Source organism: Stigmatopora nigra, chromosome 16 (assembly GCF_051989575.1).
Source record: "Stigmatopora nigra isolate UIUO_SnigA chromosome 16, RoL_Snig_1.1, whole genome shotgun sequence".
Classification (NCBI taxonomy): domain Eukaryota; kingdom Metazoa; phylum Chordata; class Actinopteri; order Syngnathiformes; family Syngnathidae; genus Stigmatopora; species Stigmatopora nigra.
Window position 1 is genome coordinate 995,027 of NC_135523.1, and position 20,398 is coordinate 1,015,424.

The window sequence follows — 20,398 nt, forward strand, 5'->3', positions numbered from 1 at the left end:
CGACCGCTGAACCCGGGCTGCGGATAATCCGCCGCCTTCGCCGCCGAGGAAAAACCCAAACGCCATCTGCAATGCAAATGGCTGCCCCGCAACCCTGAATAATTCAAAGCAGTCAATTCAAATCTGGCTTTCCTGATCCTCCGTCATTAACTTTTTGCCGGATCCAGGCCATTCTCATTCGGACCTCTCTCCGGCACCCCCCCTACCCCCTCCTCGCTTTGGTCTCAACCCGAACTGGTTTTTCCGGGTTTCCGATAAAGCCGCTTGGTTTTCGGAGTGAAAAGAACGTAGAAATGAGACCTTGAGTGTGTTTTTTACGGCCCTAATTTCCTTGTACAGTTGATCTGCGGATTAAACGCCGCCGGCAGCCGTGGGGGGGGGGGGGGGGGGGGGGATACAGATGGCGAACCTTTTGTCAGGCCTCTCTCTAAGCTCTTCCTATTAAAAGAAGGCAGAGAAAGGATTATCTTCCCGCTTGCCGAATATCAGATTCCTTCACAATAAAACCCGGGCGCCATTGCCGTTTCTTTTGTTAATTGCGGCAATTGTCGTTTTCAACTTTTCCATCTTTCTTGTCTCACCCGCTTTTTCTCCCTCAAAAGTAAGACGCTTGATGTTCCCGTCTTTTGTAGCGCAAAAGTTTCTCCCGTGTTTTGTTTTGGATTTTTTTTTTATAAAGCTGAGAGGGAGCTTAATATATTATTTGATGGATTAGAGTCGGAGCGTTTTTTGAATTATTCATCTCGGGTTATCATACCTGTCAACCTCGAACCATTTGTGATCTTACCAAATTTTGTTTTCGCCCTTACATATATGTATAAATACATGGAAAATCTTACCACTTTACTTTTTTGTAAAAAATCACGAACAACAAGTAGACATAAACATGAAAGTAAACATAAACAAGGGAACAGGAAACGGAAATCACATGGTGAAAGTGTTACAAAACGAAATGTTTATCATGATCTTTTTTTTTTAGCCAATCAGAGGCGCCGGTACATATATCACTTGGCAGACATGCGTTTCCGGGAAGAAACAATGGCGGATGGTGAAAAATGGCTAGAAAGTGCCTTAATTTATTTTTTTTTCTCAAAATCACCGTTTAGCGTACCATTTTCATGTGTACAGCGTACCAATATAAAAATGGGCTTTCAGTTGTACCAATTACGGCGAGAACGTACCAGTTGACAGGTATGGGTTATTAACGCCATTGACAGCCGCCAGTGTTTTTTTTTTTGCGCTTTTCACCGTCTCAAGATGTCGGAATTTGCTTTTTGATGGAGGCGGGGCTTCAGTAGGGGCGGAGTTTTCCCCAAAAACCAGCTCAACAAACCGGCTACCCTTTTAATTCCAAATCTAACCATCGTCAGGTCACTCGGGGAAGAATAAGTTGGGTGTTTAACCCGTGTTTTGGGCTCAAACTGTCACTCCGATTAAAATGACCTTATGGGTATTAGCCCCGCCCCCGTTACTGCGACTCATGTCAAATTTAAGCCGAGGTGAAGGGAAGACTAGCCGCTATCTTAACTCTAGGAATATTTTCTCTTTCTTGCGAGTGGACAAACGGTTTCTTTAAAAAATTTAAATTGGTACGTTTTTTTGGTCAATTCTGGTAGATTTTTAAGCGTTTTTGCCAAAATTAATAACAGTCAATGTTGTGTTATTGTGCTTTTATCTGATCTTTGACCTCATTACAACAAAATATAATTTTTTTTATCCCGATTCGTATTTCAAATATACAAAAAAAAGGTTTACTTAAAAATTACAAAAATAATTTACCTGATAAGACTGGCTAAAAATTAGCAAACATAATGTAAAATATAAAATTTCACTTAAAAAGTGAGTACAGTCGAACCTCTACTAACAAAATTTACGCAAATTTCAGGTTACAATTTTTTTCATATTTTCAAATTAATGCCTCGAGCTACACAAAATAATCCAAGTTACGAAATCCCCCAAAAAGTAAATGCATTCCTTATCCTTAATTTTATTTTGAAAACTACTTTCCACCTCACTCAAAAAATCTGCAACTAATTTCTTAAAGCTACAACTGTATTTTTGTTAAATAAAAAACTATTTTATGCTTATATCATTAAAACATATTCAAATAATCTTCAAAATAAGCCAAATATAAAAATACTTAACTGTTTAATACCTTTTTAAAAGAAGTATGCCATACTTTTAATTCAAAACTAGATACTTTTTAAGACTAATTATCCTCATTCTTGAATTATCTTAAAAACAAACATCCCTACATAACCAATTACAAGTGTTTATTTCCCTAAATTTATATAAAAAATCCTCCATCCATTTCCCCCTTCACTCCCACAACATCCTCCCAAATAAAACCACAAGTTTAACACCCCCAAAATCTCCAAAAAAAACCCTCCATCCATCAAGAGTAGCAGCACAAGTCAAATCTTAAGCAAAGATGCGAGCCATCGTTTAAAAAAACGACGATGGGGAATGCCCAACTTCACAAACCCGTTTAGCCCGGTCGCCCATCTGAACCAAAATGGAGTCCGCTAGCGTCTTAATTGCCGCGCCGGCTGTCAGCTTCATCCCCGCCGGCCCAAGCGAAACGTTAGCTGGTCTCCGTTTAATGATGGCGCCAACTTGTGCAATTTGTCAGATAGCTTTGGGGCACTTTTTCTTATATTTTTTTATACATTTTTTTTCTACATTAAGCGCAAATCTGACTTTCTTCATCCAAAGGAAGGCCCTCTTTTTTTGATTGACACCAAAGGTGTTTCTTTGAGATTTTTTTCCACGATACCTTTTTTCAAATCCCCCCGGGTTCTCCGGCGGATTCAAACCCCCCACCCCTCACCCCCCCTCACCCCCCCGCCTCGCCGATTCCTCCTTGATGGGTAAACTCTTGAAAAATCTAATCAGACGCCACAACTTTTGCCTTTAAATGTTTTTGACGGCTTCCAAAAAGTGCCGCGTCATCAAATCACAAAGCTAAGTGTCTCCAGGACATACACTAAGCCCCGCCCCTACTTCCTAGTATTGTGATTTGTAGTTAAAAGGCATCGCTAGCTACTCTCCAGAGGCGACATCTGCTACGTAGCTGCTACTGGAAAGAAGCTAACCGCAAATCCCTGATCCCGATAGTTAGCAAAATGGAGGCTCAGCTCGGCTAAAATTACACTCGACTAAAACACATCTGAAAGGAATTAAACCATGAACTGTACTTTGCGAGGCGTTTACGTTGGGGTCGTGTGTGGTGAGAGATTATTTTTAAAAATTGCAGTTGACGTGGGGAACAAATATGGCGGCCGCCGTTCATTTATTTACAATCTAAAATTGATAAAAAATATCTGTCTCAGAGATAAAATAAGATAAAATAAGATAAATTGTACTTGTTATGATGCCATGGGTTGGAAATAAAACGTTTTTTGATAAATTAAAGGAACATAAATGTACAGTTGTATTTCTACTTATGAAATTAATTGGTTCCAAGACTTTTTTTGTAACTTTAAAATGTCGTAAGTAGTAGTAAGTGTACTTTATATGTAAATTCTCGAATTGGTTCCAGTTTAAAGTTGGTTTGTGTCCCAATTTTGTATGAAATATGTGAGGAAATTATGAGGAAATATAAGAAAATTATATGCAAATATAAGAAAATTATATGGAAATATTAGAAAATTATAAGGAAATATAAGAAAATATAAGGAAATGTTAGAAAATTACAAGGAAATATTAGGGAATTATAAGGAAATATAAGAAATTATAAGGAAATATTTGAAAATTATAAGGAAATATTAGAAAATCATAAGGAAATGATTTATTAATGTCTTAAAATAAATAAAGCATATTAAAATGTGCTCTTTTCCATTAAAATATCACCCTATGTGACTGTTATAGATGTAATATCCGTCCACTTTGTAGTACATTTTAGATTTTTACGTGTGCCTTGTATTTAAGTAAACATTTATACTGTTTTTAATCGTTTAATAAGGAGAATTAAAGATAAAATAATGGATAAGGGAATGCATTTACTTTTTGGGAGATTTCAGAACTTGGATCTTTTAGTTTTCTGTTTTAAAAAAACCTGTTTTTGTTCAATAGCGTCACCAAAATCACCCAAAACTGAAAGTGGCTTCGATTTTTTTTAGGGGGGGCCACGTTCTGCATCTCAAAAAACAACTACTTATTTTTTGGTGGTGTCACTTTTACAAAATACTATTTTTGAACACTTTGAGAGCTTTATTTCATAATGGATTTTGTATTGACGCAGTAGAAGGCTCAAATGTTTTTTCAGGTTTTGAAAGGTCATTTATTTTCTGTCTGACTTTTGATGTTTATCACTTTTTAAAGTAAGACTTGTTTATTCCCAAATTTACTGGAATCTTCCAAAAACGTGACCTTAAACTGGCAATTATGCGTTATCAAAAATATCCATAACGTTTTTTTTTTACCTATCCCTAAAAAGATTGACACCGCCTTGGTTAATCATACTGCGACTGACTGACGACCATTCATTTCAGGGTTTCCCTTAAACATACCTTAAAAGATGGGTCATCATCCACTTTTTTAAAAGTGACCTCAAACCTAACACCACATGACAATTATATGTTTTTAAAAATATAATTATTGCTGTTGACGTGTTAGCGTGGAATATTTCGGGGTGTCCAGACTTTTCTACTTTTAGGAAAAACCAAAGACGCCTGAAAAACATACGTATCGTTTAATTAATGTATTCCATTTTGAAAAATTAGATTTTACTAGGATTATTTTTTATCTATTTGTCGAACAAATGGCGCTGTTTCAAGGACTAGCTCCATCTATTGGTAAGTCCGAGAACCGCAACATAATGCTAACCGTATTTTAGACTCTTCTGCGTCATCAATAAAATTGTCATCGTTCGCTACGATTAAATAAGGGTGCCGGAGCAAAGCTAAATTAGATTATTTGTATCTATTTGTCAAATAAATGGGGCTGTTTCAAAGGCTAGCTCCATCTATTGGTAAGTCCGAGAACTGCAACACAACGCTAGCTGCGACTTGTCGTCAATGAACAATAAAATAAGGGTGCCGGAGCTAAGCTAAATTAGATTATTTTTATCTATTTGTCAAACAAATGTCGCTGTTTCAAAAGCTAGCTCCATCTATTGGTAAGTCTGAGAACTACAACACAACTCTAGCTGCGACTTGTCGTCAACGGACAATAAAATAAGGGTGCCGGAGCTGAGCTAATTTAGATTATTTTTATCTATTTGTCAAAAAATAGCGCTATTTTTACGACTAACTCCATCTATTGGTAAGTCCGAGAACTGCAAAACAACACTAACCATATTTACTATCCTTCTTTTACCCCTCATCAACAAAAATGTCATCGTCCTCTACAATAAAATAAAGGGTGCCGGAGCTGAACTAAATTCCGAACTGTCGCTGAGTTAAGAAAAGCTTTCTTCTCTCTCAAAAGTGTTTTGATTCCGACATTAGTCGCCGACAACAAACCCGACTTAATCACATTTGAACAACATTTGTTCCACGCCATCAGCTCGGCCGGGAAAGAAAGAAAACGGCGTCTGTCATTTGTTTGCGTTTGCTTCTCCCATTTTGTTTTTTTTCTTCCCCATCCCTCCCCCTTTCGCAAATGGCCTTTTTGCCATCTGAAAGCACTTTTCGCTCCCCACATGATGAATCCCTCGTATGTTTTTTGATGTCTTTCCACCGCGCCTCATTTATGCGCAAAATAAATGTAAAAAAACCTGCAAAAAACCCGCCTGATTGTATACCCAATTTGCCAGGTGGTTATTACTTTGCAAATTGAATGAGCCGCCCTAAGTGTGATGGTTGCGAGTTGCGCGCCGCTTTAAGGCACTCTGATAGTCGCGCCCAATTCACTAAAAAAAAAAAACAACACATCAAATTGAGTGTGGAGAGGGGGGGTGCCGGAGCAGATGCTACAAATCATTCCCACTGAGAAAAAGGAAGAGAATAAGACAAGACATATTTTGTGATATTCAAACCCTCCCTCCCTACACGACAAGTCCTTTTTCTTCAATTTCTTTTTTATTTTTTGGTTGTTTTTTTAAGCGTCTTTTGTTTCCAAGGCGGATAAACAAAGCTGCGTGTTGTTTTACTTCTTTCAATATTTGCTAGGATTTCGATGGCTTTCGGTCGAGAAGAGCCAAAAAACGCTTTTGCTCTCAACGCAAAAAGCCCTGAGGTTGTTTTGCATTCCTAAAAATGTACAAAAAAATAAAACGACAACGAGAAAAACGCAAACAAAACAGAGTAAGTGCTTCTAACCATGAGTAGAAGTCATAAGATATTTATTTTGTAGTTTGGATGGGACTGTGACAAACACACAAGTGTTTTGGATATATTTTTTCACCTTAAATTTGACCAAAAACGGTCCCTGAATTGCATTAAAATGTTGTTATTAACTATTTTACTATAACAATTAATATTTTTTATACTCACTTTGCCCTCCATATACACTCAAGTGTCCTTTATTATTTTTTTTCCAGCTTAAAATTAGCGAAAAATGGTCACTGAATTGCATTAAAATGTTGTTATTCCTTATTTTACTATAACATATAATATTTTTTATACTCACTTTGACTTCCACATACACTCAAGTGTCCTTTATTATTATTTTTCAGCTTAAAATTAGCCAAAAATGGTCGTTGATTTGCATTAAAATGTTGTTATTCCCTATTTTACTATCAAATATATTTCTTATACTCACTTTGACTTCCACATACACTCAAGTGTCCTTTATTATTATTTTCTGGCATAAAGTTAACCAAAAACGGTCATTTAATTACATTAAAATGTTTTTATTCCCTATTTTACTATAAAATATAATATTTTTTTACTCACTTTGACCTCCATATACACAAGTGTCCTTTATTTTTTTTTTTCAGCTCAAAATTAGCAAAAAATGGTCGTTGAAATGCATTAAAATGTTTTTATTCCCTATTTTACTTTAACATATAATATTTTTTTACTCACTTTGACCTCCATATACACTCAAGTGTCCTTTATTATTATTTTTCAGCTTAAAGTTAACCAAAAACGGTCATTTAAATTGCATTAAAAAGTTGTTATTCCCTATTTTACGATAACATATAATTTTTTTTATACTCACTTTGACCACCAACAGCACATGTCAACATTTTTATGCTAAAATTCCCCCAAAACTTTTACTTCGTTAAATTAACAGGTTTTTATTCCCTATTTTAGTATAACAAATAATCTGTAATTTTTTTCCACTTTGACCTCCAACAGTTTGTCGCGATTTTCATGCTAGTCATAACAAAAAAAACGTATTAATTTACATTATCAGGTCCTTATTTTTGCTGTTTCCTATTTCATTTTTTATTCTAATATTTCTTATTACATTCCTTTACTTACTTTACATTGTACTTTCTACTTTTGACTTTAATGATGAGTAATGAGAATGTTAATACTATGTACTATTAACGGATGCACTTTTTTATATGTATCCTATCTTGTGCTGACCATACTTTGTTTTTAAAGTATTTGTTGTATCTTTGACAGGTGCAGTTTACCTGGAAGGCGGTTTGGACCAGGCTCGCCAACTCTTTGGCCACCTCCTCTTCAACGGCCAGGTAAGTCGAGCTCTTAAGACACGCCCCCTCATTCGTTAGTGGTTTAAAAAAAACATCTCAGATGAAAGTTAGCCAAAATTTGACACGCGTTGCGATTTGAGAGCCGCAACGTCTGCTCTTATTATTTTAAGCAACGCATCCCCGGACTTGAAACATGGCCGCCATTTGCATATTTATTTTCGAGCGACGTGTTTGGACCGCCGATGTGTCGAGATGAAAAAACATTTCATTTCATTTTTTATATATTTTCTTGCTTTTAGCGCGCTTGTCAATAATGCCACGTAAATGGGCGTCGACATCAAGAACAAAGGTTTTATTTCCTTTTATTATTTAGGATGGATTGATGGGATACTTTATTTGAACATGCTTACTAAATATTACAATATTTGGCATTAAAATGCAATTTGAATTTGAAGACTATTCCATGACAGCCTCGACAAGACTTTTAAGACTTTTTTAAAGAAAAAAATGGATGTTAACGTCAATCTATGAAGTATTACTGCAGTATAACGTCAATTTAAATATTCTCGAGTTGGCAGATTGATGTATTTTTCCAGCTATATTTCATGTTTTTCCATGTTCATCTCATGAATATACATTTTTCATATCTTTTGAAACTTGATGCTAACTGAGCATTGCATTAACATTAATAACATTAAAGCGAGGGGTTAGCGTGTCGACTTGACGGTTCGAGGGGTCGTGGGTTCGATGCCAGGCCTCCCGTTTCAACATCCCAAAAACAAGCATGAATAAATAGGTAATAAATAACTTAATAAATACATAAATATATCAATAAATTTATCAATAAATATAAAAATATATAAACAAATATGTAAAAATATATAAATAAATATAGAAATAAATATTTAAATGAAAACATAAATAAATAATTTGTAATAATAGCAAAATATAGAAATAGATAATTGAAAAGATAAGAAAAAATACATACATAAATAATTGTAAAAAATATATAAATATAGAAATAAATATTTAAATGAAAACATAAATAAATAATTGTAATAATAGCAAAATATATAAATAGATCATTGTAAAATAACAAAAAATACTTAAATAAATAATTGTAAAAATATATACATATATAAATAAATAATTGTAAAAATATATACATATACAAATAAATAATTGTAAAAAAATAACAAGATATATGAATAAATAATTGTAAGAAAATAACAAGATATATAAATAAATAATTGTAAAAATAACAAGATATATAAATAATTTTAAAAATAACAAAATATATAACTAAATAATTGTAGAAATAACAAGATATATAAATAAATAATTTTAAAAATAACAAGATATATAAATAAATACTTGTAAAAATAACTCGATATATAAATAAATGTAAATTTTAAATAATTAAATAAATAATTGTAGAAATAACAAAATATAAAAATAAATTAATAAATATATATAAATAGATATATAAATAAAGGGGTCGTCTTATACTCGGGTCGATCCACTAGTATTTGCGTTTAAAAGACCCGACCCGTCTTTAGATCCCGCCCCTCGAAGACGTTTGACATGGCGCCCCCCCCCCCCCCCCCCCCCCCAAAGTTACTAAATAGTCGAACATCTCCCGGCAAAAAAAAATAAATAAATAAAACTAAGATAGATGAATTATGCATGTCTTCTCCCAAAAGTCAAAGCGTCCGCCGATCGCTGCCAGGATTAAAAGTCATCTTCATAATTCTAAGAAATGTTTCAATTTACCAATTGGACTCCCCCGTATTCATTTTTTCATTATTTTTTTTTCGCTTCCTCGTCTTCTCCAAGCGCTCTTCTTATTAAACTTTAATCACGCGGACGTTTGAACTCGATAAGTCGGGCGATAGTCGTTCTCGGGCGAGGACGTATTCAATCTGCCTTCATTAAAGCTTTAATTGTCCGGCTTTCTCGGACACCTTTACAAAGGTAATCCTTTTTTAAAATATGACTGCCTTTAATCTGACGGGGATTAGCCTGGGATTTATTTGCAAAGAAGCTTTCTTCAAGCGGAAAAATCTCTTTTTAAGTCAGTGAGACGGACAGAATGGCGTCCAATCCGTTTTAACTTGGAGGTTTGCCGTCGGTGGCGGCTAACGAGTTATTATATCAGCTATTATTGAGGGCTCTGGCCCGGCCCACTAATCTCCATAAAGTTCATGCCCCCCACCCGGAACGATCTGTAAGGTATATTCGCTGTTAGATAGCATGCTAGCCACGCTATTCCCCCTGTTGCTCTGTGACCGTGGTGCTCGGATGATTGGTCGCCGGTCAATTGGTGGCACAGAGTTTACTGTTGAAACCAGCTCTCAAAATTAGATTCATGAGAGAGAGTTTAATATCTAAGTAAGAAAGTTTATTATACAAGTACGGTTTAATATCTAAGTACTGTCTAATATCTAAGTACTTTCTAATATCTAAGTACTCTATAATATCTATGTACTGTCTACTATCTGTACTGTTTAATATCTAAGTACTGTCTAATATCTAAGAAAGAGAGTTTAATATCCAAGTACTGTTTAATATCTAAGTACTGTTGAATATATAAGTACTGTCTAAAATCCAAGTACTGTTTAATATTGAAGTACTGTCTAATATCTAAGTACTGTCTAATATCGAAGTACTGTCTAATATCTAAGTACTGTCTAATATCAAAGTACTGTCTAATATCAAAGTACTGTCTAATATCGAAGTACAGTTTAATATCGAAGTACAGTTTAATATCAAAATACAGTTTAATATCGAAGTACAGTTTAATATCGAAGTACTGTTTAATATCAAAGTACTGTTTAAAATCAAAGTACTGTTTAATATCAAAGTACTGTTTAATGTTGAAGTACTGTTTAATATTTGAAGTACTGATTAATATCAAAGTACTGTTTAATATCAAAGTACTGATTAATGTCGAAGTACTGATTTATATCTAAGTACTGTCTAATATCAAAGTACTGTCTAATATCAAAGTACTGTTTAATAACGAAGTTCTGTCTAATATCGAAGTACTGTCTAATATCGAAGTACTCTTTAATATCTAAGTACATTTGACCTGCGACCAAAAGACTGGTGACCAAACGTCCAGTAACGGTGACCGTCACCCTTCTCACATGCTAGCAAAGCACCAGAAAGCTCACAATGATCGTCAATTCTGGTTGTGATGTCACACCCGGAATGCACTGTTTTGTAGGGAATAGCCACCCAATGCTAAGAAACAGCCATATTTATGTAAATCCCTTTTAATTCAGTAAAGATATCCGCCTTAACACAGCAAACATTTGAAAGTTATCCAACTTAAAAAGTTTACATCGGCGCCCCCCGTGGATCAAAACAACTTGACTCCCGACACCCCCTTTCGCGCCCAATCGTCCCGATGGCCGGCCTTCTGCAAGAAGCCAGGCGGAGGAGACAGATGGACAGGCGAGGCTAGGCTGCCGCCGTGGGTGCGGGGGGTGCCGGGGGCTGCTACTCGTATTTTTTTGAGGAGAAAAACCGCGGGCTGCTAGCGAGATCCATTTCTCCGCTCTGCATCCGAGTGGGCTTCATTAGCAGACTAATGAGATGCAATCGAGACGGGGGTGAGGCTCCGTCTCCCCCATTACGGGGGGAAATGTCTTCTATTTGTCAGTAAGGCGGCGGTGGGGAGGGGGGGGGGTCCGTTCACACCTGACTGACTGGTCCCATGCATTTCTCTTTTAGCGCTAACAACAGGGATTTACACATGGGTGCTCTTGCTAGTATTCTTCGTTTTATACTTGCAAAAACAACAACAACAACAACAAGAAGAAGAGGATGGCCAATGTTATGTTTGGTTGTCTCATTAGCATTGTGGGAAATGCTGGCAATCGCAGATGTTTCGCACCGTTTCTCCCCTGACAGCTCGGAACAAAAGTTGGGATATGCTAACATGTAATTAAGAGCCGCAAATGAAGCTTTTTTTTCACTTTAAATATCCCAAATTAGTTTTATGTTTTCGCACAGGTCCGATTGCAGTTTTATTTTGTATTGTTTGACTTTTTAGCATCCTTTGACTGGATATCCATACATATTTTGTGGAGGGTTGGTATTCAAGGACTAAAAGAACTGCTAATTATAACATTTTTACAGATAAAAACATCCCTGACTTTAAATCGCAAAACTAAAACTAAAATTATTTTCTACCACATGACATGGCCATAAAATTCAAAACAAATGACCTTCACAAAGAAGATTCCTGTTTCTTTCCTTACCTATTGTCACCATAAATAACCCAAAAAAACTTTGATAATAAAATGTGTACAAAAAACCTAACTTTAAACCACAAAAATAAAACAAAAATGATTTAATACCACATAACACGGCCATACAATTCAAACCAAACAACCTTCACAAAGATTCCTATTTCTTTCTTTACCCAATATCACCATTAATTAAAAAAATATTACTCACAAAAACTTTAATCATAAAATTTGTACAAAAAACCTGACTTTAAACCGCAAAAATAAAACAAAAATAATTTCCTACCACATAACATGGCCATAAAATTCAAACCAAACAACCTTCACAACATTTCTCTACCCAATATCTCCATACATTAAAAAAATCTGCAAAAAAACAATAATCAGATTGACCTTCTTGTCCATATCATCATAAATGTCAAAATCAAACCAACACTTGATTGATTTTCCTCCCCCGACATGGCCCACTACTTCTTCCCCTTCACACGTAAACATTTCCCTCATCTTTATAGTCCCATTTTTTTCCTCCAACGCCCTTGCACATATCCTAAAGAACTCCATTTTTTTCTCCCCCACCTGGCGATTGTCATAAAAACGTTCCCCGATGCGCCTTTAAAAGTGATTTGGCTTCGTACGAAGACCATATCCGAGAGGCATCGTCGCCAAGTGTCATTAAGCCCGTCAGAGTTGTCAAAGAAAACTTTTTTCTGAACGCGTGAGAGCATTAAGCTCTCTCTCACACAAGCCTGTGTATGAGAGTTAATGAAAGTGTGAAGATTGGCCAATGGGCACAAAGTGAATTCATCAGAATGATGATTGCTCTCCTTCATAGAAGGAATTCCCCCGAGGACGCCGCGCTGACATTAGCATCTCTGTAATATTGCCGCCCCAATCCGGGTTAGACCGGAACGGCTGGAGAAAGGCCCCGCCTCCCCCCGTCCACGCCATCTTGCGTTTCGCCACCGAGGGGTTGATAACCTGCAGCGCGCCGTCGTTAGCCAATTAGCGCTTGCCTTTTTTCCAGGCAAGTGGCGCTAAATTTGCTTCCAGGTTTGCATGGAAACAAAAGGTGGAATTCAATAGGAAACGCCACCTGAGGTATCAATTAGAGGGCGGGGGGGATTCTGGGAAAAAATAAAAAGACTTCCTGTGCACTTTTTTGTCACCACCCACAACCCACACACTTTTTAACTGACTCATATCGTTCCAAGGTTTCTTAAAACATTTATAAAATGACACTTATCCTCAATTTTAAACCGAATTCACACTTGAATTAAAAAATCAAGCCTCACAAGTCAAACTAAAAAATATTTTGCCATTTGAAAAATTCCTAAAGTCGCATCTCACCCAAAAATGGAAGAACAAAGTAATCTAATCTAAGGTAATCTAATCTAAGGTAATTTAATCTAATTTAATCTAATTTAATCTAATCTAAGATAATTTAAGATAATTTAATCTAATTTAATCTAATTTAATCTAATCTAATCTAATCTAATCTAAGATAATTTAATCTAATTTAATCTAATCTAATTTAATCTAATCTAAGATAATCTAATTTAATCTAATCTAAAATAATTTAATCTAATTTAATCTAATCTAATTGAATCTAATTTAATCTAATTTAATCTAATTTAATCTAATTTAATCTAATTTAATCTAATCTAATCTAATTCCAATACCACCATTCAATCTAACTAATTTTCAATTTCTGCATGCAAAACCAACTCCTTTATTGGCCATTACTTATCATCCAATCATTTTCTGAACTATTTTATGTCTTGAGGGGGTGCTGGAGCCCTTCCCAGCTGACTTTGGGCCACCCTCAATCGGTGCCCAGCCAATCACAGGGCACAAGGAGTCGAGGGAGAACCAGTTTTTATTTGTGGCCTGGTTAGCCTCCAAAGTGGAGTGTACGCAGGGGTGAGAGATATGCAAAGATGATCTGATCCAGCGAGTTGAGGAAGGGGAAGTGGCTTTATAAACATGTTTGATGTTACAATAGACACGGTCTTCTCTAGTATTACATTTTATTTATTGAATATACTTAGCTAGAAGTCTTTAAATCACCCCAACCTCAACAATTTCCACCACCAAAATTCCCTAAAATTTGCCATTTCCCTGAGGCCTTCCACTGCCACTGACGCTGACCATCCCAAAGTTGTCCAAATGACTTTTTACCTCCGAGCCCATCACATTCACGAACCCTCGGGTGGCTTTTTCCCGCGTATCGATCAACCTGGGCTATCTCCAATCGATCGTCCGGCCGCACTACTTCGTTTCACGGATTGATTGGCAGCCCGAGAACGGCCGGAGACCAATTTTGTCAGCGCCATTCCGACCGGCCCTCAACCCCAAAGGTAGCGTTTTCTCCCGCGTAATTCCCGCGCTGATTCAACAGACATTTTTTTGTCATTTCCGTCTGGCGGCCACAGATGATTGGTGCGCCCGGTAATTACAGCGGTCTGTGGAAACAAAAGAGAGAAAAGAAAAGCCGTTATTGTTAAATCCCCACTCCACGTCGGCCGGCTTAGTCGTTGTCTTCTTCCTTTTTAGTCGACGGCTGTAATTGAAACATTAGCTGTTGGGTTTCCCGCTACCACTTCATTAGGCACACCTACGCAGTCGCGTCGCTAAGTGCTAACGCCGAGTGGACCAGTCGCTATGAAGACGCGCGCCGTATTATCGTACAGCTTTTAGGAAAATGCTCTGTTTTGGTGGTACACAATTTCTTGAATTGCAGGTTTTATTAAGACTTTTTTTGGGTAATTGAATAAACAAACAAAAAGGGCATTGTGTGTTATGATAACGATACGTAGGAATATATGTTATGTATTATATACCTAAACCTATAAAATTTAAGATATCCTACAATCCAATTGTTATTTTTTAGAGTTTAATTAGCCACTTTTAGGACAAATGAATTGAATTCAATGCTTTATTGTCATTATACAAGTATAATGAGATTTAAAACTTCACCACAACAAAGTACTTAAATAACAACAAACCAACAAATAAATCATTAATAAACAAGAAAAATGAATAATAAATAAATATGTAATGAATATACAAGTCGTCATAAGTAGTCAACAAGATAAACAAGCACAAATAACAAAAACAAACAAACAAATAGGTAAATGATCAATAAATAATACTAATAAAAACTCAATTCATAAATTAATAGTCAACATAAATGAATACCGTATTTACTGAAGTATCAATTATAGCACGCACCCATAATTATGGACTAAAATTATCCATTTTTTGTCAGAAACCTGGTCAAACAAACTACTAACAATATGAATACAATTCTCCAATGGAATTTCCCATTTGAAATCCTCAAAGTCTTAATTCCCTCCTCATCATATTTCCCATTTTTCAAAGTCTACTTGCCTCCCTTGCCGCCAAAGTCAAACGTAGTTCAGCGCCGCCAGTACTTCCCCCGCCGGGGATGGCGTGCCTCAAAGCCCAAAACCCCCCCTCTCCCCATGCCCCCCTCCCCTACCTGTGATGATTTATCGCTTGAATTCCAACTCCTTTACCCGCGAAGCCCTTTGACCAAGGCTCCGCCTCTAGAAATGTGATGTATTAACATTGTTGACCCCCCCACCTCTCATACTGATGACTTCTTCTTGGTCTCTTTGCAGGACTTGCGAGATGTTTGGCTCCACTTCCCACCACACCCCCTGCAGGTGAGTTGCTCCTCCCATTTATCGTTTTTTTCCGCAAATCGAAGCGGTTCCGAGTGTTTCCGAATCGTGTTTCATTCCCTTCCATCTTTGGACAATCATACTGTGTTTTTTTTAATTGATAATTTACTGAAAATGTCCTTAAAACTTCATTTTCTGACTCTTGTTAAAGGTTTTAACCGTTTTTTTAAATTGTTATCATTGAATAAATAGAATAGTCAACATAATAAGTAGAGGAGCACAAATAACAACAACTAATCAACAACAAATCGACTAAATTATTACTATTTATTAGTTAGCAACGTCTTAGCTAGCTAGCTTTCAACATTCTTTGCCGTCACATTGTAGCAAAAATGCATAAAACCGTCAAACTTTTCATATTTTTCCCACTAAGCATATAAAATAGCTAATTTCTGTCCAAAACTCGCTTCTCATCTGCCTTATTTCCATCCATATCTCAAATCATTTTTAGCATTTCCCACCCCGTTTTGATTAAATAATTGACAAAGTCGGCACCTGTTGCTAACGCCGAGCTAACCGACATCACGCTCCGACGCCGGTCGTCAAGAATAAAGCAAAAGAGGCGTGTCCTAATGAGCTCTGAGAGCGCAACCATGGCAGCTCGCCGCCACGTCTTTAATTACGCCCCCGCCTGACGATGACGCGTATTGCATATATTAGCGAGCTAGCCGAAGCACGTCACGTCTTGGTCAGGCGTCGTCACCCGCGGCGGCGGTAGGATAATTAACAAGACGCGTGGCTTACCTGCAGAAGCTTTCAAAAATGTCTACTTTGCTTTAGCGCCCCGCCGCCGACGGCACGTCGGACCTTTTCCGCTCGGAATAGGGGTCGAAAACGCCACCGCCGCGTTCACTTTTCATCACGTCTTGGTGACATTTGCTGTCAAATTAGCTGTCAGACAAAAGGCGAGGGTCCAAAAAAAAAAAAATGCTAGCCACGGCGCGGCTTTTAATTTTGTTCACGTTAGAATGGCGTTTTGCGTAATATTTCGTGTCAATCAAATACGGGCTGGTGTTTGAAAATTGCTTTTTCTTCAATTTGGATCAAGTGGTGTTTGTAAATGTTTCTCAAAAGAAGGCATTGGATGAATTGGATTAGCTTTTAAAGGAAAAAAACAAAACATATTTTTCCCACTTTATTGTTATTTGGCTATTGGATTGAATGCTTTTATTGTCATTTTACAGATATAATGAGATAGAAAGCTTTCACCACCAAGTGCACAAAAAAACAGACAAATATGTAATAAATAGGTAGTCATCATTAGTCACGACATAAATAGGTAGAGATGTGCAAAAAATAACAACAAACAAACAGACAAAAAAATATCCATAAAAAAGCATTTCATAAATATATTACTGGTCAACATAATTAGTCACAAGGTAAGTAGAGACTTGCACAAATATAACAATAATAAAAATAAGTAACAATTACATTAGTAATAAATAATTAGATAACAATTAAATAAGCAATAAATAAATAAGTAATAAATATATAAGTAACAATTAAATTAGTAATAAATAAATGAGTGGTCAACATAAGTACTCAACATAAGTACTCAGCATAATCAATAGGTAGTCAACATCATAAATAAGTAGTCAACATAATAAATAGGCAGTCAACATTTATAAATTGGTAGTCCAGCTAATAAATAGGTAGTCAAAATAATAGATAAGTTGTAAACATAACAGATAAATAGTGAACATAATAAGTAGATATATGCACAAATAACAACAACTAAATAACGAACAAACAAATAAGTAATCAATAAATAAGTCAATGAAATGAGTAATAAATACACAAGTCTACATAAGTACTCAACATAATCAATAGGTAGTCAACATAAGTAGTCAACATAATAATTAGTGTTCAACATAGATAAGTAGTCAACATAATAAATAAGTAGTGTTCAACATCAACATAGATAAGTAGTCAACTTAATAAATAAGTAGTGTACTACAACATAGATAAGTAGTCAACATAATAAATAAGTAGTGTACCACAACATAGATAAGTAGTCAACATAATAAATAAGTAGTGTTCAACATCAACATAAATAAGTAGTCAACATAATAAATAAGTAGTGTTCCACAACATAGATTAGTCAACATAATAAATATGTAATTTTCAACATCAACATAGATAAGTAGTCAACATAATAAATAAGTAGTGTTCAACATCAACATAGATAAGTAGTCAACATAATAAATAAGTAGTGTACCACAACATAGATAAGTAGTCAACATAATAAATAAGTAGTGTACCACAACATAGATAAGTAATCAACATAATAAATATGTAATTTTCAACATCAACATAGATAAGTAGTCAACATAGTATATAAGTAGTGTTCAACATTCAAGAAGTAGTCAACATAATAAATAAGTAGTGTACCACAACATAGATAAGTAGTCAACATAATAAATAAGTAGTGTTCAACATCAACATAGATAAGTAGTCACCCTTTTTCACTGTTTCCCACCATTAGACATCTGATCCAATTGAAATGGAAGGGCTGGCGGCAAAGTCATGTGACCTCTAGCGCCATCAGATCCCTTAGTCATAATCCTGACACGATATCCTTCCACCCGGGCCTCAACCATCTTACCTTTTTCCATTTCTTTTCGGATCAAGAAGCGACATGTTATTTTTTTTGTGTGTGTATATTTTTTGCCCGGCGTTTTGCATTCCGCCTCGCCTCCATTTCCAGGCCGAGCGGCAAGTGAGGCTTTGAAGCCTTTTCAAAAAGTCTCTTCCCCCCCCCCTCCTCGTTGCCCCCCCACCCCCGCCTTTGAAGCCTCGTGGCTGACCGTCACCCCCGAAGGATGGCCGGCGCCCACGAGTGCCCGACTTCTCAGATGTCCTCGGTTGTGATGCGTGACATTTAAACGCCTTACGTTAATTAACCACGGGTGTAGGGGGGTGGGTGGAGCCTAATATTTCTCCCGACACGTGGCAAGATGGAGTCGTGACATCGTTACCGCCAGCGTTCCAATTAAAGAAAAAAAGACGCCATTTAAGAAATACCCAAGTCGTTTCTTCCCGGAAAGATGGAACCCGTTTCCTCGCCGGGTCGCCGCGCTACGGCTAACGAAGCTAGCCGACAAAGTCGCCGGAATGTTCCTTGCGGTTCTAGCACGCCGAGACCAATTAAATGTCTTTCCTAGCCTAATTAATGCACCCGTCAGGACAGGATTTGGATTAAAAAAACGTGCTTTTACATATTTTCAGAGTAGAGTAGCTGGGAAATTTTCGTAGCTGAGCTTTTGCCGGATTCGGCAATCCCGGGATTGACGTCAAAGAACGGTTTGTGGTCCTTGAAAGGACTGATCAAGGCCTGAGATTCCCGCCAAAGTGTAACCGAGGCAACAACGTTATTAAGGGAGTGTTTTGAGTCGCTGTCTCCGTCGAGAAGGGAACTGTTTGACTTGACACTTAATGAGTGCCAGATTTCATCTGCCGGCGAGCTTTTGAATTTGTTTTGAGGCGGGCTGGAGGAGGGATCCGCGCACTCTAGATGGCAGCGTCTTTGATTTAAGGACACTCGTGAGAGGAATTTCTGTCTTGCGGCTGCGGATTTTCTGTCTGAAGCGACCGGACACACATTTTGACACATTTTAGGGCCAGTTTGCCCGCTAGGAAAAGAATCAAATTGATAAAATTGAAGGACAGAGGGTGGTTTACTGGTAAAAGTTGGTTCTGTCCAGGTCCTGGAGAGACAAAGCATCCCCAGAATGCGTTCCAAACCTTATTTTGGCATAATTCAAGGGTTTCCCGCACAAATTTGCCATATTTGGGGTCTCTTTGCCCTCTGGGAAAAGAATCTAGTTGATGAAATTGAAGTACAGTTGGGTATTTTCTGGTAGGAGTTGGTTCTGTCCAGGTCCTGGAGAGACAAAGCATCCCCAGACCATACATTGAGGGAATTCTGGTGTATTTTCAGGGATTTTTGTCCTGGTTTCTTTGGAACTATGCCTTGGACAAGCCTTCCCTCATCTTCTGCTACTTTTTTACTCCGCCCAGGTCCAAGAACCTCAATCGGACCGACAGCTGATCGAGACGTCGCCAGTCCTGCAGAAGCTGACCAGTTTCGAGGACTCCATCGGCGTTCTCTTCACACATGTTCGCTTGCTAGCTCGAGCCTTCACGCTGAGGACAGTGGGCTTCAACCATCTCACGCTGTAAGTACAACCCCTAAGCTATCATCACTCCTTCATATTCGGCGATAATTACGTACGTACGTACTAATGTTTCCTTGTACTGTTGAATATCTAAGTACTGTTTAATATCTAAGAGAGAAGTTTAATATATAAGTACTGTTTAATATCTAAGAGAGAAGTTTAATATATAAGTACTGTTTAATATCTAAGAGAGAAGTTTAATATATAAGTACTGTTTAATATATAAGTACTGTTTAATATATAAGTACTGTTTAATATATAAATAGTGTTTAATATATAAGTACTGTTTAATATCCAAGTACTCTTTAATATCTAAGGACTGTTTAATATCCAAGTACTCTTTAATATCTAAGGACTGTTTAATATCTAAGAGAGAAGTTTAATGTCTATGTACTGTTTAATATCTAAGTACTGTTTAATATCTAAGTACTGCTTAATATCTATGTACTGTTTAATATCTAAGTACTGTTTAATATCTAAGTACTGCTTTATATCTAAGTACTATTGAAACCAGCTCTCAAAATTATATTCATGAGAGTTTAATATCTAAATATCTACTGTTTACAACAGTACTTTGATATTTAACAGTACTTATATATTAAACTCTCTCTCTTAGATATTAAACTCTCTCATAAATATTATTTGAGAGCTAGTTTCAACAGTAAACTCACCAAAAGACCGGCGACCAAACGTCCGAGCACCCCA

At 36.6% G+C, this 20,398-nt stretch overlaps 1 protein-coding gene across 1 annotated transcript in view; it reads left to right on the forward strand.

The window, feature by feature from the left end:
- The window catches only part of drosha (drosha ribonuclease III), a 68,332-nt gene that overhangs the window by 31,000 nt on the left and 16,934 nt on the right, over positions 1-20,398 (forward strand). The window contains exons 22-24 of the mRNA XM_077735479.1: positions 7,521-7,591; positions 15,453-15,497; positions 19,536-19,693. Coding sequence (XP_077591605.1) covers positions 7,521-7,591; positions 15,453-15,497; positions 19,536-19,693 — 274 coding nt within the window. The remainder of the gene's footprint in view (positions 1-7,520; positions 7,592-15,452; positions 15,498-19,535; positions 19,694-20,398) is intronic.